The sequence below is a fragment of the Pleurodeles waltl genome, chromosome 10, assembly GCF_031143425.1.
Source record: "Pleurodeles waltl isolate 20211129_DDA chromosome 10, aPleWal1.hap1.20221129, whole genome shotgun sequence".
Taxonomy (NCBI): Eukaryota; Metazoa; Chordata; class Amphibia; order Caudata; family Salamandridae; genus Pleurodeles; species Pleurodeles waltl.
In genome coordinates, this window is record NC_090449.1 from 608,671,310 (window position 1) to 608,688,539 (window position 17,230).

Below are 17,230 nucleotides of genomic sequence, written 5' to 3' on the forward strand. Positions count from 1 at the left end.
GTTTTCTCGACTGTTTGGTAAGTAGCTACTCCTTACTTATAATGTATACAGAGCTTTGTGACCTTAGCTAGGTCACAGAAACTCTCCAATGTTTATTGGTTTCCAAGAATATAAACAAACAGGTGCACCAGGAGTGGTTCTTCTCAGTCTATTTCATATTGTTAGTCTTGGCGGCTGACCCGCTGGCCTGCATAATGGGACTTAAGTGCTGGGACTGTGGCATTCAGGCCCCCATGGTGAGTTTTGCGGGTGGCGGTGGCCTCCCGCCAAACTCGTACCGCCATCAGGTTGCATGTGCAGCCTGAACACCACCGTCCCTATTAGGAGTTCACTGCAGGGCCAGCGGGCGGAAACAGCATTTCCGTCCGCTGGCCCTGCAGTGAACAGGGTCTTAACATTCACGCCGGCTCATATTCGAGCCAGAGCCAATGTGGCAGTGTGGCGGGTGCAGCAGCACCCGTCGAGCTTTCCACTGCCTGTGATTCAGGCAGTGGAAAGTGCGACGTGGCTGTCCACTGGGGCCCCTGCACTGCCCATGCCAAATGCGTGGGCAGTGCAGGGGCCCCCATGGTGCCCCCGTCCTCTGCCAGTCTTTGCATGGCAGGGCTGCCACTGTACAAAGGCTGGCTGAAAGGGAACTTGTAATCCCCAGGGCAGGAGGAATACAACCGCAGAGGCAACCTGGAAGTACCGGTAGTCCGACCGTTGCGCTTTCGCCATGGTCGTAATGTCGCGGTCGGACCGCCACTTTGGTGGCGCTCCGACCGCAACCATGACCCAGGTGGTCCGGTGACCGCCAGGTCATATTGAGGCCCTCAGTGTATGAGAATCCCACACCTTGTTTAACAAGATGTGGTTGGCTATCGATTTACATTACTGACTGGAGCAGCATTCCATACAGTTTTGGAATTAAATGAAGACTTCAGATTGATATAAGGACAAAATATTACCTAGCAAAAAGTGATACTCTACACACAGTCTAGCTTCATGTTAGAAATAACAGCTTGATACCCTTTTTAAAGTGTTCAGGAATTCACTTTAATATCTAGAAATAAGAGATTAATTGCACTGCAGAGAAAACTTCCACAGATGTGTTAATAAAGCGACAGGGCAGGTTCTGGAGTCTCTTTCCAAAAATTATTTTGCTTTCTAGATTATTGAACGTTCAAGTTATGCCCATGCAATACCTAAGAGCTTTTATCACACTAATGGCTCCATGAAAATAATAATTCAGGCATATTCCTTCTATTTGTAGAAGGGGAACTGGAAGGTAGACTCTTCGAGTCCAATTACAGTGCAGCAGTGCTCCAATTCATAGAAGACTTGTTGAACATGGGAAGATGGGAACCCTGTCAGATATGGTGAGGTGTGACTCCCGAATATCGAGGTAGGAATCTCAATGGTACGAAATATTGTGTACACAAAATGGAAGGGCAAAATACTCAAAGGTAAGTCTAGATTTTCTATACCTAACTTCTCATATATGTACCTTGACAATATACATCTGCAATGTGCTTAGAAGTGAAGTTAAGAATACTAAATATATACTTCCTCCATACGAACTTATCTATCAGTATTTTGTGCCACAATTTTCTGTCCATGATATTAATGTATCACAATATTCCTTACCTCAATATTCCGTAGTACAATCACATGGTGGGGGTAGGCCTGAAAGATGGAACCTTATTATCTGTTCTGGTGCTGCTTCCAAAAAATACTCCAGTGGAATGCAGGAACATGTGGCCCTGACACAATAGCTAAATGGGGCTAAAACTCCAGCAAGTGAAGAGAAACCATTAATATAGCTGATTTTTTTATACAGAAAATCCATTACTTTTCTGGATAGAACTGTCACCTACAGTGTGGAGGAACAGAAGGTGTTAGACTGCAAACTATAGGACAATTGTGCCTTGAAGAGAGGATCAAAACATTTTAGCATGCACACGTACCCCCAGATTACGAGTGGGCCAGTAAATTCCAACCTGGGTGTAAATTCCCATTTACGCACAGGTCTGAATTATGAGTTTGGCTGTATTTAACGTATCTGATAATTATCAGATGCATTAAATTTAAATACCTCAGCTGTCGTTAAATTTCGGCAGGTTAAATGCCGAAATTCAACAGGGGAAATAGTACGGTATTTACCATACCATGCAGATTTTGGTGCATTAAAATCTGCATTCTAATCCCTACAAACTCGTGTTAGACGTTATTTATCGCATACAATAAATAACGTACACCCTGGTATGATTATTATGTGCGATAAATATCGCCTGAACTCGTAATCAGAATCTAAGTATGGTGTTTGGCCATGGCTTTCCTTCACTTTTCAAGGTTGGCCTGTAATTGCTACCACACATTTGTTCCTTCTTAAATATTAAAACTGTCAAACCCAACAAGTAGTATGAGACTTCAGGTAGAGTTTAAAAAGTATACTACTAATTACCTTGTTAAATGTCTCTGCCACTTCTTCTTTTTTAATGATTTTATACGTCTTTGCTAGTAAAATCAGGTACTTGACATCATTAACCATTGAGAGCAAATCATTCACTGAAAGAAAGTGCAAGTAAGTTAACCACACGGGATATTTGAGAAATATCAAATTAATTAAAACCTAAGTTTTCCTTTTGGTCACATAAATCGTTAAAATACTTAAATACAACAGCAATGCACTACTACTATTACTAGTCATGATTTAAAATACCAAACAATATATATATTTACATTTGATCAACTACACTCAATCAGCAGTTAGGAAATTTGGAATTTCTCTGTAATGACCTTGTCAATGTAGCTCGAAACTTTACACATTAGTTATTTATTTGATATTTTCCTCTATTGTAGAGCAAAACATTCATCAAGCTAAAATGTACAGCGCAACAGAGACGTTTTGAAAAGTAAAGTTATAGGCATGATGGGCAATAAATAAGACAATAACTATAAACCATTTCCACATAATTTACAAAGCAGAGGTATCCATAAAATCAATTCCTGACTTACCGCCACATTATACCATTGACGGGTTGGCTGATGCCAACCCGCCAATGTACCACTCCGACCGCCATGGCGGTAGCAGCCGCCGGGCTGGAGATAACTATCTCCAAACCCAGCGGCTGCCATTGTGCCGCCTGCGGGATTATGCCCCACCTACCGCCATGGTTTTCGTGGCATTCATAATGCCACGAAAACCATGGCGGTAGGCCCTATCAGTGACAGGAAATTCCATCCCTGTCACTGATAGGGGGCCCCCACCCCCCTCCCTCTCCAAAGGCCCTCACACCCCCTACCTCTCCAAACCCCACAACCCCTCACATCCACGCCCCCTTCACACACACACACACACACACGCACATACACACATACATACACTCATGCATACATCCAATTACACACACTTCCGCACACACTTGCAAACATGCACGAAGACACGCATTACCATTTCCAAACATATACGCACTCACACTCCCATACATGCACACACGCAATAAACACTACACACATCAGCATTCACGCACACACATACATGCACACACCCTCTCACACACACACAACACCCACCACCCTCCTCCCCTGTCGAAGACCCCACTTACCTGGATCCAGGGGGTCTTCTGGCAGGAGACGGGGCGCGGCTACAGCCAGCAGCGCCTGCCAGCAGAACACCGCCAGGCCATATTATTTGTCATAATACAGCTGGCGGTGGTCTACTGGCGTGGCGCTGCTAGTGGTAGCAGCGCCACCTTACCGCCATCCGCCAGGATGGCAACAGCCGGATTTCCGCCCTTCTTGTGGCAGAAATCCGGCTGTGGTCATAATATGGGGGACGGCAGGTAGCCGCTGCAACGGTCTTTTGGCGGCCGTTGCTGCTGCGGTAGGTGGTTTTTACCACCAATGTTACAATGAGGGCCTTAATCACTAGCAGACAGCATTCTCCTTCACCATAAACAGACCTTGGAAAAACTGGGTGCACCTATTCCGAATGAAGCAAATGAAGGAACCACAGCTCAAACACTTAGGGGGTCATTCTGACCCTGGCGGTCATGGACCGCCAGGGCCAACGACCGCGGAAGCACCACCAACAGGCTGGCGGTGCTTCCGGGGCAATTCTGACCGCGGCGGTAAAGCCGGTTTTCTGCCGGTTTTCCCCTGCCCCAGGGAATCCTCCATGCTTGCAGCGCCGCCATGGGGATTCCGACCCCCTTACCGCCATCCTGTTCCTGGCGGTTTTCACCGCCAGGAACAGGATGGCAGTAACGGGTGTCGTTGGGGCCCCTGGGGGCCCCTGCACAGCCCATGCCACTGGCATGGGCAGTGCAGGGGCCCCCTAACAGGGCCCCATAAAGATTTTCAGTGTCTGCAAAAATCGCAACGGGTGCCACTGCACCCGTCGCACCCCTTCGACTCCGCCGGCTCCATTCGGAGCCGGCATCCTCGTTGAAGGGGCTTTCCCGCTGGGCCGGCGGGCGGCCTTCTGGCGGTCGCCCGCCGGCCCAGCGGGAAAGTCAGAATGACCGCTGCGGTCATTTGACCGCGGTACGGTCTTCTGGCGGTTCAGAATGACCCCCTTAGTACTTATGTAAACAAGTTTGCTTAAAGAACGAGTTACTTACCTTCGGTAACGACTTTTCTGGTGGATACATTAGCTACCTGTGGATTCCTCACCTAATGAATACTCCCATGGCGCCAGCATTCAACGGAAATCTTCTTCCTAGCTTCTGCACGTCGACGAGGACGTCACATTGGCCCACGCGACGCCATCTGACGTCATACAGGCAATAAGAGGTCCTCGCCGACGTGCCGACGTCAGTACCAACATTTTTTACGTGCATGAGAACAATAACCCAATGCCATGAAAGATTAAGGCAACATCCCATAACATTGTAAATCACACAACATTGCAATAAAATGACTGTAGATTTAATATAACTCCTTTCTTTTTTTTTTTTTTTAATCAAAACAAATATACACTAATTATGTATACACACAAAGATATATATAGATATATATATATATATACAAATATATATATATATATATATATATATATATATATATATATATATATATACACAAGTATCCATATATACAAAATCTATTGCAGCCTTAAAGACCAAGAGGAGCACACTCAAGGATTACTTGGTAAGACCAAAAAGGCAACGGGGAGGCAAGTGGGACCGTGAGGAATCCACAGGTAGCTAATGTATCCACCAGAAAAGTCGTTACCGAAGGTAAGTAACTCGTTCTTCTGATGGATACAACTACCTGTGGATTCCTCACCTAATGAATAGAGTCCCAAAGCAGTACCACGCCCGGCGGTGGGTGCCTAAATGGTCAAACCAAGAAATCCTGCAGCACTGACCGTGCAAAATGGCCGTCCCTTCTGACCTCAGAGTCCAAGCAGTAGTGCTTCGCAAAAGTGTGAAGGGACAACCAAGTTGCGGCCTTGCAGATGTCAACCACAGGAACACCCCTAGCCAAGGCCGAAGTGGCCCACTTAGCCCTGGTGGAATGAGCTCTAATACCATCAGGAGGATCCTTCTTTGCTAAAGAGTAACAGATTTTAATGCAAAGAACAACCCACCTGGAGAGTGTTCTCTTTTGGACTGCCTTTCCTCTCCTCTTGCCCACGTATCCGATGAACAGCTGATCCTCCAGCCTGAAGTCCTTCGTTCTATCAATGTAGAAGCTTAACGCCCTCTTTGGGTCCAAGCGATGTAGTCTCTCTTCCTCCTTTGAAGGATGAGGCGGAGGATAGAACGTGGACAAAGTAATTGTGTGGGCCAAATGGAAGGGTGAAACAACCTTCGGGAGGAAAGCAGCCTTGGTCTTCAACACCACCTTATCCCCATAAAAAGTTGTATAAGGGGGTTTTACCGATAAGGCCTGCAACTCACTCACTCTCCTTGCAGATGTTATAGCCACCAAGAAGACTGTTTTAATAACTAAGTACCTTAAGGGGCAAGAATGCATAGGCTCAAAAGGGGACCCCATAAGGAAAGTCAGGACCAAGGACAAATCCCATTGAGGCATAACGAATGGTTTTGGAGGATATTTATTTAGAAGACCTTTCAAGAATCTAAGAACAATAGGGGATTTAAATAACGATGGTTGGTCTGGCAGACAAATGAAGGCTGACAAGGCAGACAAGTAACCTTTAATAGTAGCCACTGCACAACCTTTCTGCGCTAGTGACAAAGCAAAAGACAAAATATCTGACAGATGAGCATGTAAGGGATCAATCTGTCTCTCTCCACACCACATAACAAATTTAGACCACCTATTAGCGTAGATAGATTTAGTGGAGTGTCGCCTGGCCGCTAATATAACATCCACTACATCAGGCGGGAGAGAGAAGGAACTCAGGTTGCCCCGTTCAATCTCCAGGCATGTAGGTGCAGACTCTGGAGGTTGGGGTGTAAAACCTGCCCCTGCGACTGCGAAAGGAGGTCTGCCCTGAGAGGGAGACGGAGCGGAGGGCACAGCGAGAGTTGGAGAAGGTCGGAGTACCACACCCTCCTTGGCCAATCCGGAGCTATTAAGATGACTTGGGCCAGGTCTTGTCGAATCTTCCTCAACACTCGAGGAATCAAGGGTATGGGGGGAAACGCGTAAAGGAACTGGTTGCACCAGGTTATCTGAAACGCGTCCCCCAATGCTCCCTGCACCGGATACTGGAGGCTGCAGTATAACGGATAGTGCGTGTTCTCTAGAGTGGCAAACAGATCTATCCGAGGAAACCCCCACATCTGGAAGATTAAACGGACTTGATCTGGATGGAGACGCCACTCATGGTTGGCCGAGAAATGGCGACTGAGACTGTCCGCACGTACATTCAAGACCCCGGCCAGATGATTTGCTGCCAAGCAAATCTGATGGTCCTCTGCCCAGGACCATAGTCGAAGAGCTTCTCTGCAGAGAAGGTACGACCCTACTCCTCCCTGTTTGTTTATGTACCACATCGCGGTAGTATTGTCCGTCAGGACCTGTACCGACTGACCACGAAGGGAAGGGAGGAAGGCCTTGAGAGCCAGACGTACAGCCCGCAACTCCAACAGATTGATATGAAAAATCTGTTCCTCTGGAGACCAAAGCCCTTTGATCTCCAGATCCCCCAGATGAGCTCCCCACCCTAGAGTGGAAGCATCCGTTATGACCGTGGTCACTGGTGGTGACTGCGCGAACGGCTTTCCTTGTGAAAGATTGTTGCCCGCAATCCACCACTTCAAGTCCACAGCAGCATCTCTGGAGATCTTGACAGCACCTTCTAGATCTCCTTTGTGTTGAGACCACTACCTTCGGAGGCACCACTGAAGAGCCCTCATGTGCCAGCGAGCATGCGTGACCAACAGTATGCAGGAGGCAAACAGACCGAGCAGACGAAGGACCTTGAGGACTGGAACTACCGCTCCATTTCGAAACATTGGAACCAACTCCTGAATATCTTGAACTCGCTGAGGCGGAGGAAAGGCTTGATTCAATGTTGTATCCAGTACTGCCCCTATGAACAGGAGGCGCTGAGAGGGCTCCAGGTGAGATTTGGGCACGTTCACCGAAAAGCCCAGGTCGAACAACAACTGAGTTGTCGACTGCAGATGATGCAGCACAAGCTCCGGGGACTTGGCTTTGATCAACCAGTCGTCCAAGTAAGGGAATACTGCTATCCCCTTCCTTCTGAGCTCTGCCGCAACCACCGACATCACCTTCGTGAAGACTCGAGGTGCTGAGGTAAGACCAAACGGGAGGACCGCAAACTGATAGTGCTGCGACCCCACCACAAACCGGAGATACTTCCTGTGCGTCTTGAGTATCGGGATATGAAAGTAAGCATCCTGCAAGTCGACAGACACCATCCAATCTACCTTGTTCAACGCCAAAAGCACCTGAGCTAGGGTCAGCATCTTGAACTTTTCCTGTTTGAGGAACCAATTCAAAATCCTCAGGTCCAGGATTGGCCTCAACCGACCATCCTTCTTGGGAATCAGGAAGTACCTTGAGTAACAACCTCGACCCCTTTCCTGCTCTGGGACCAACTCCACCGCGCTCTTTGAAAGGAGGACTTGAACCTCCTGTTCTAACAACAGGAGGTGTTCTTCTGAACAATAAGATGGGCGGGCGGTATGGGGGGCGGAAACTCCCGAAAGGGAAGGGTGTAGCCTTTTCCCACAATGCTGATAACCCAAGTGTCCGATGTAATAGTCTCCCACTTGTGGAGAAAATGCCGTAACCTTCCCCCTACAGGAGAGGAGTGAGTGGGAAATGGTGGAAGCCTAAGGCTGCTTTCCCTGCTGCACCCCTCCAGAGGACGAGGAAGAGGCAGAGTGCTGCTGAGAGGCTCCCCTGGTGCGGGCCCTACCCCTCCCTCTAAATGATCTATAGGGGAGGGAAGAGGTTGCTGGAATCTCCCCCGAAAGGAAGAGGAGGAAGAGCCACGTCCAAATCCACAAAACCTCCTGAAGAATCTGGAGGAGGCAGAAAAAGGGGCTTGCAGTCCTAATGATCTGGCTGTGACCCTGCTTTCTTTAAACCTTTCTAAGGCCGAATCCGCTTTGGCTCCAAACAGTTTGTCCCCATCAAACGGGAGGTCCAACAGGGTCGACTGCACGTCCGCAGAGAACCCTGAGTTGCGGAGCCAAGCCTGTCTCCTCGCCACCACAGCCGTGCCCATCGCCCTAGCCACCGAGTCGGTTGTGTCCAGCCCAGACTGGATAATCTGGGTTGCGGCAGCTTGGGCATCCGAAACAATGTTCAAAAGTCCCCGGGGAAGCTCCGTAAATGAAGATGATATGTCGTCCATAAGAGCATGGATGTATCTCCCCAGAATGCAAGTCGCGTTGGTGGCCTTCAACGCCATACTGCAAGACGAAAATATCTTCTTGGATTGTGCATCCAACTTTTTGGAGTCCCTGTCCCCTGGTACCGTCGGGAAAGACCCAGGCGCTGACCTAGAAGAACAGGAGGCTTGTACCACCAAGCTCTCCGGTGTAGGGTATCTAGACAGAAAGCCAGGGTCAGATGGTGCAGCCCGATATCTCCTGGCCACAGCCCTATGAACAGCCGAGGAAGATACTGGCTTCTTCCACACCTCTAACACCGGATCAAGCAAAGCCTCATTGAATGGCAAAAGAGGCTCCGCTGCAGTAGAGGCCGGATGTAGTACTTCAGTCAGCAAATTCTGCTTCGCCTCTGCCACCGGCAAAGGCAGGTCCAGAAAGTTAGCTGCCTTTCTTACCACAGCGTGAAAGGTAGCAGCCTCCTCCGTATACTCCCCTGTAGATGATAGGTCCCACTCAGGGGAAGTATCCAGCCCACTGGCTGTATCCAGACCATGAAGTCCATCACCAGAGTCCTCAACCTCTCCTTCCTCCAAGACTCGTTGGTATTCTTGCTCTTCCAACAGGCGAAGAGCACGCCTTCTCGAGTGCAGTCTTTCTTCAATGCGCGGAGTCGACATGGCCTCCGCCGACGTCAAGGATCGGCGCCGATCTCCGGAACCATCCGACGCCATGTCCGGCGCCACAGGCAGCTTCGGCGCCGAGGTAGGAGCCGGACGAAGAAAGTCACGTCTTGGAGACTCCGATGGACCCGCCGGAGTCACAGGACGAAATCCTGAAGTCGACGGGATGGAAACCTCCGGGGCCAAAACCTCTGGAGCCACCGGAGAGGCCACCGGCGCCGACACCGGCGCCGAGCCCACATTCCCCAAAGGGAGAAAGGGCAAAAGGGTGCCGGCCGTAAAGGCGCAGGACCACCCAAAGAAAAAGCCAACGGCCCCGAAGGACCAGCCAGAGCACCGCCTGGAGCCATTTGCTGAAAGGTGCTATACATCGCATTCAGAAATGTTTTATTATCAGCTCCAGGGGCGGGAAAAGCCGGGTACTGGGGTGCCTGGATCGAAAGCGACCCCGACGCCAGCCTCGACGTCTGTGACGCCGGAGAAAACACCTGAGGCTGCGCCACCTCAATCACAGACACCTGTCCAGGCGAAGTCGGTGACGCCGTAGAAGGCAACAGCGTCGATGGATGTGGCGTGACCGTGGGACTGACCTCCCAAGTCTTCCGACGCCGAGCCGAAGGCGACCTCGAGCGAGACTCCTTGCTGGAATGACGCCGTGAATCCCTACGGCGCCGGGAGTCTCGATGACGCCGATGAGACCTTGGCGAAGAAGACTTCTTATGATGTTTTTTCTCTTTCCTCTTCGACTTCGCCATGAATAGTTTAGCCTCACGTTCTTTCAGGGCCTTCAGATTCATGTGCTGACATGAATCACATGTTGCAACGTCGTGGTCGGAGCTTAAGCACCATAAACAGTCAGAGTGAGGATCAGTAACGGACATCTTGCCCCCACACTCTCGACAGGGCTTGAAACCCGACTTCCTCTGAGACATTATTACCGCAGAGAAAATCCACGCAGCAGAAAATACACTGTAACTATGAAAGTAACAGTAGCTCCCTCGAAGATAACGTTTCGAATGCACGGAAAAAAGGGAACTGCGTCGGCACGTCGGCGAGGACCTCTTATTGCCTGTATGACATCAGACGGCGTTGCGTGGGCCAATATGACGTCCTCGTCGACGTGCAGAAGCTAGGAAGAAGATTTCCGTCGAATGCTGGTGCCATGGGAGTATTCATTAGGTGAGGAATCCACAGGTAGTTGTATCCATCAGAATCAACTGTTATCAAAAAGAATTTGAAATCTAGGGGTTTATAAATTTTATAACTAAGAGACTGATGAGGCCATCTCTGGTGCAAAAGTAAGATTGAAAGATCTTCCTTCTCCAAGTATAACACAGTTACACCAGTGACTGTCCTTAAGTTTGGTTTTAAGAGTGAGTCAGAACAGACAGACAACGGACAAGCATTACGAGATACCTTTACTGAGGTGCCGGGATACCATCTGGCCTGTAGCCCAGCACTCAAATTCGCAGATTACAACAGCCCCGAAATGGGGATCAACACATAGATGTGGGAATATAAATGTACATATTTTACCCCATTTCAACAGGCCCAAACCTGCACAAAATTAAGATGTGCGGTAGCAGGTGGTAAATGTGTTTGAGCTATTTTTAGAGCCATTATATGAATGGTGGAGTGTGGGAATGACAGAGTAGGTGATTGGATTCGGAGGTGAGGAGAGAGCATTTACTGCTTACTTCATGCAGCCTTTGGCGCACAGGTGGGTCTAGGAGGAGCAACTGCCTCTGGTACATGCATCTCTACTCTACAGTCCAGAATCTGTGGACCCAGTAATTCCAGGCCTGCGGACATTGGGAACGGAAGAACAGACGAAAGTGCTCTCCCTCAAGGATACTTCTCCAGATCACTTGCTATGGGGCCAAAGAGTTAGAAGGCGCGTGACAGACAAGCAAATGAGAGAGACAGAAGTAGATGGAGGAGAAAGAGTGTATGAAAGAATGTGAGAGAGAAAGAAAGAGAAAGTGAAAGTATACTGGTATTCATGAGTCTGGCGGTATCCAACCCAAGAGACACTAATATGACCCCAGGATCAGGACACTCTTGACATCTCGTAACTTGTTCCCTCTTTCGCTTCACATGCCTGGTCTCCCTCATACAGTATAATGTGGCCTACCTCTGGCAAAATAGTGATGATGATAGCTGAAGGGAAGTCCATTCATCTAGCCAATCAATAATGAAAGAGATCGAGGCTGTAAACAGTCCTTAAAGTCTTTAATTTATGTTATGTTCAGTTTCATTCACAATTATACTAAATAAAAATCGCCACTGACAGAAATGAACATTAAAAATCTCACCTGGATCATGTTCCAACGCTGATTTCAGTACGTTTTCTGCCTTGGCATACTGCTTGAGCTTAATGAGTAGTTCTGTGAGATCGTAGGAGAGGAAATCCTGTCCACTGATCTTTTCTGCTGCTTCATAGTAGTTTATGGCCTAAAAAAACACTACAAGAAGTTACCACGTGGTAAGAAGATAATGGTGCTTACAAGATTGTGCAGACTTCTTTTTCATTGTCTGTGAAAGTCACACCTTTACCCCAAGGAAAACTGGTATGTAGAGCCATGGGTCTCAGAGTTCCTGCCTTGTTAAGGAATAGAAATAAACAGCTAATTGCGATGTCCTTTATAGATTTGGGTCAGGCCATACATTTTTCACAAATATGGCGCTCATGCCCAGGTACTTAAATAGGGTAATTGGTGGCCATGCTTGACCCAGCTGGAGTCAGAGTCATATGACATGAAAGTTTGATACATTTGCTTTCCTTTTCACTTCGAAGTAATAGTTAACAAAAGGAACATTTATCATGGGCATTTCTTTAATTATCTGTGAATGATTCAACCGTGAGACGAGTTTTGCGCATATATTAGCTTCTCCATTTTCACACAGAGCGGCTTTTGTTTAACCCAAATACCTAATGCTGTGGTTTCCAGGCTGTGAAAATAAGACAGTTTACAAAGGCCATGTAAATATTTTTTTGTCTTTGAGCAACATGATGGCAAACCCCGTTTTGGACGCAAACAGGAATTACGGCTATGCAAAAGTATTATGACGTAGGCTGTTTGCTTCTGAGATTTGTGACAGTGAATGCATGGTGACAATTGTGGCTGCAAATAGCATGCCCATCCTGGTTGCGGATCTTGGGATGGGGGACCCATGTTCTCTACTTAAGGCATCAAGCCTGTAACAGGGAGCAAAATATGCAATGACCTATCTGTAAACCCCGCAATCACAAACTAGCAGGGGCTCAATTTGAACCCATTTTTTGATCAAGGTCTGCATATGGCTGAGGCCAGCGGTTGAAAACTGTGACGACATAATGGGTCCAACTCCAACTTTTGTGTGCCACTTCTCTACATAATCTTGTCATCTTAAAACCGAGGTCCCCTCGTTCCCAGGCTCCATTTATTTATTTTTGGTCTTGTAAATGCTACAGGTTGGAGTATGTTACAAAGCACCCAGAAACAGCTGTAGCACGGATAACTAAAACCTTAAAACATAACTTCAGCTAACATCCACTGCATTATTACATGAAAGAGTGCCTAACAGATAAATGTTGTGCCCAATTCACAAAACTAGTTCTGCACCGCAGGGAAATTTGGGGGTGCAGTATCTGCATTTATTTTGATGTATTTAATGGTTTTAAGCAGCGTGACATAGACGCTAACGCCTACGTGTGCTGTTCAGAGTAATAAAGCGTCTGAGAAAGAATGAAAAAATGATACACAAGATGATACAATATAAATAATTCCAAGGTGCAGAAAAACATGCAGTGATGGTGACATATAGATTACGTGTGATCAGAACATGATGAAAAAACTATGCATTCACAACCGGCAGGTAGGATTAGGGAAGAACAACATGCGGCGCTGGATTTGCAAACAACATAACAAAACATGTAAATAAAATGTCTGCGCACCAGGGCATGGATAGCTTGGTATGGGAGGTCTGTTTATTCAGGATTACAGAGAGAAGGAAAACATCAGAATAGTGGTTTTGAGGTCATGGTCGGAAATATTAAAAAATGAAAAAAAATATTAAGCTTTGGCTGTCTGAGCCTATTGTTATAAATTCGGATGCAATAGAACGTCTCATGTAAATGGCTGAAGGTTTCTGAGCAAAATAAGCAAACTTTTGAGGAAGGCTGACACCAAAGCCCCTCAGAGTAAGTATAAAATTCAATGTTTTACATGAATGGTGCATCCACAAGACACAACCAACCCCAGAATTGATAGTTTTCCTTGATGAGCCATTTCAATTCGATTTTATTTTTCATTGATATACAATAACAAAGTACTGCAATCGACGGGTCGGTTACTGGCTCTGGGTTTGCTTGTTTTTAGACAAATAAATAAAAAGTATGCATCTCTGTGGCTGAAATAATCTAGAGAATTTAACAATCCTAGATATAAAAGACCACTGGACCCTGCCACTAATTTTTCTTTTCCCCATTTAACATTCACTGTTTTGCGAGTTCAACGGTAAGTTTGTGAGAAATATTGTCCAATCTACACAAAGGACTCTAGGTTGAATCCAACATCAGTGAAAATATTTTCCCTCTTACAGTGTATGAGAAAGCTGTGAACATGCCGATTTTAACAGAGCAAAACATTTATTTATGCTGTTTTAAGGGGAAAATATAATTGTTTTGCACAACACTTTTTTGGCATTTTTCTCAGATCACGTGACATCTTTAAAAACCCCAACACGTGTGAGAAAAAGACATATATTTTGCTTGGAAGCCCTTCATATGAAAACAGTTATGAAGGTGTACAGTATATGCAAACTGTCCCCTTAGCACAGGGGGATACAATTAGTGCTTAAAGAGTTAATGAACATCAGAGGGAAGCATAAGAGTCAAGGCTTCTTCACATCTTACACATAAGATAGCTGCTGATGGGTGTTTTTTGTTTTATTGTTTTAAAATGGTATCATTGTATTGCTTCCCTTGTTCCACAGAGGTAGAGTGGCAGGACACTGCATATTTCAATGCTTTACATTTATCCAAATGTGTCTGAACTGCAGCAGTAGCGATCGTGTGTGATCATAAAGAACAAGTTACTTACCTTCAGTAACGCTTTTTTTGGAGGATACAGTAACTACCTGTGGACACCTCACCTTATGAATTCTCCCAATGCGCCATCATTCGATGGAAATCTTTTTTCCTAGCTCTCCACATCGACGAAGACATCATAATTGCTCGGCTCCACACACGACTCCGTCTGACATCATGGGAGCCATGAGAAGTCCTCGCCGGTGTGCTGACGTCAGTTTCACCATTTTTTACTGTGCCTTCGAGGCGAACAGGTGAATACCGACATCACAAGCACAACATGTGCCAACTCAATATATATATATATATTATATATATATATAAAATTGTTTATATAAATAAATATAAAAGTAAAATACACATAAAACGTATACATATATATGTAAATATACATATTATCTATAACATCAATAGTGCTCTTGGTATGACCAGACAGGCAACAGGGAGGCAGGTGCGATTGTAAGGAATCCACAGAAAAAGAGTTACAGAAGGTATGCAACTTGTTCTTCTGATGGATACAACCACCTGTCGATTCCGCACCTTATGAATAGAATCCCAAAGCAGTCCCACACACGGAAGTGGATGCCCGACTGGTCAAACCAAGAAGTCCTGCAAAACAGAACAGGCAAAATGGCCATCCCTGCTCACTTCCAAGTCTAAACAGTAATGCTTTGTGAAAGTGTGGGGGGAAGCCCAAGTTGCTGCCTTACAAATATCAGCAACCAGCACACCTCTTGCTAAAGCAGAAGTGTCAGACTTAGCCCTGGTGGAATGGGCCCTAATGCCCACAGAAGGAACCTTGTTTTCTAGTGAATAACAAATCTTCATGCAAAGAATGACCCACCTTGAAAGAGTCCTCTTGTGGACAACTTTGCCCCTCCTTTTGCCCATATATCTAATGAAGAGCTGATCATCAATTCTGAAGTCTCCCGTCCTTTCTATGTAAAAGGTCCGGACCCTTCTCAGATCCAAGCGATGCCGGCTTTCCTCCTCCTTTGATGGATGTGGAGGAAGGTAAAAGGACGGAAGAGTTATAGATTGTCCCAGATGGAAGGGAGTGACTACCTTAGGAAGGAAAGCCCCCCCTCGTTCTCAGCACCACCTTATTAGCATGAAAGGTAGTGAAAGGTGGTTTCATACTAAGAGCCTGAAGCTCACTCATACGTCTAGCCGGTTAGAAAAACTGTCTTAAAGACTAAAAGCCTCAACGAGCAAGTATACATAGGCTCAAACGGTGAACCCATCAAAAAAGTCAAAACTAAAATCAAATTCCACTGAGGCATTACAGATTGAGTGGTAGGAAACTTGTTTGTTAACCCTTTAAGGAACCTAAGAACTATAGGGGACTTAAATAAGAAAGGCTGATCAGGTAGGCAAAGAAAAGTTGACAGTGCCGATAAGTACCCTCTCACTGTCGCAACTGCTCAACCTTTCTGCGCTAAGGAAAGAGCAAACTGCAAAATGTTTGATAAATGGGCCCTTATGGGATCAATTTGTCTCTCTCCACACCAAGTAACAAATTTCACCCATCTACCGGCATAGACAGTCTTAGTGGGGTGTCGCCTGGCCGATAAGATAACATCCACCACTTCTGGAGGGAGAGAATTGCCCCATTCAATCTTCAGGCATGTAGGTGCAGGCTCTGGAAGTGGGGGTGTAGAACCTGCCCCTGTGACTGCGATAGGAGGTCTATCCTGTGAGGAAAACGGAGTGGAAGGTACAGAGAGAGTTGAAGGAGGTCAGTGTCACACACCCTTCTTGGCCAATCCAGGGCTATTAATATGACTTGGGCCTGGCCTTGTCGAATCTTGTTCAGAACCTGAGGAATCAAGTGTATGGGAGGAAACGCGTAAAGCAGTCAGTCTGTCCAGTTAAGCTGAGACGTGTCCCCCAACAACTCCTGCATTGGATATTGGAGGTTGCAGAATGACGGGCAGTGTGCATTCTCGTGAGTGGCAAATAGGTCTATCTGAGGTGCTCCCCACATCCGGAGGACGCGAAGAACCATGTCCGGATGGAGTTGCCACTCATGATGAGCTGAAAGGTACCAACTGAGACCGTCCACACGTACGTTGAGAACTCCAGCCAGATGGTTTGCTACTATGCAACTCTGATGGTCCTGTGTCCAGGACGAGAGCCACAGAGTCTTTCTGCAGAGAAGGTACGACCTTAGTCCTCCCTGCTTGTTGATGTACCATATCGCAGTAGTGTTGTCTGTTAAGACGTGTACCGACTGACCGCAAATGGATGGGAGGAAGGCCTTGAGAGCCATACATATTACCCGCAATTCCAATAGATTGATTTGAAACATCTGTTCTACTGGAGACCAAAGGCTTTTGATCTCCTGGTCCCCCAGATAAGCTCCCCACCCTAGAGTGGAAGCATCCCTTATGTCTGTGGTCATCGGAGGAGGAAGACAAAACTGCCTTCCTTGAGAGAGGTTGCCGTCCACAGTCCACCATCGCAGATCCACTGCAGCGTCTCTGGAGATAGTTATCGACCTCTCGAGATCCCCTTTATGTTGAAACCACTGCTTGTGGAGGCATCACTGGACAGCCCTCATGTGCCAATGTGCATGAGGTGAATACAGAATGCAGGACGCAAACAGACCGAGCGGACTTAGGACTTTGAGGACTGTAACTGCCGCACCCTTTTGAAACACTGGAATCAACCCTTGAATGTCCTGAATCCTCTGTGGGGGAGGGTAG

General features: G+C 46.8%; 1 protein-coding gene across 2 annotated transcripts in view; it reads right to left on the reverse strand.

The window, feature by feature from the left end:
• Positions 1–17,230, reverse strand: part of TTC21A (tetratricopeptide repeat domain 21A) — a 391,729-nt gene that overhangs the window by 164,594 nt on the left and 209,905 nt on the right. For both annotated transcript variants that reach the window (XM_069211078.1, XM_069211079.1), the window contains exons 18-19: positions 11,767–11,905; positions 2,447–2,550 (exon numbers count right to left, since the gene is read on the reverse strand). In XM_069211078.1, coding sequence (XP_069067179.1) covers positions 2,447–2,550; positions 11,767–11,905 — 243 coding nt within the window. The remainder of the gene's footprint in view (positions 1–2,446; positions 2,551–11,766; positions 11,906–17,230) is intronic.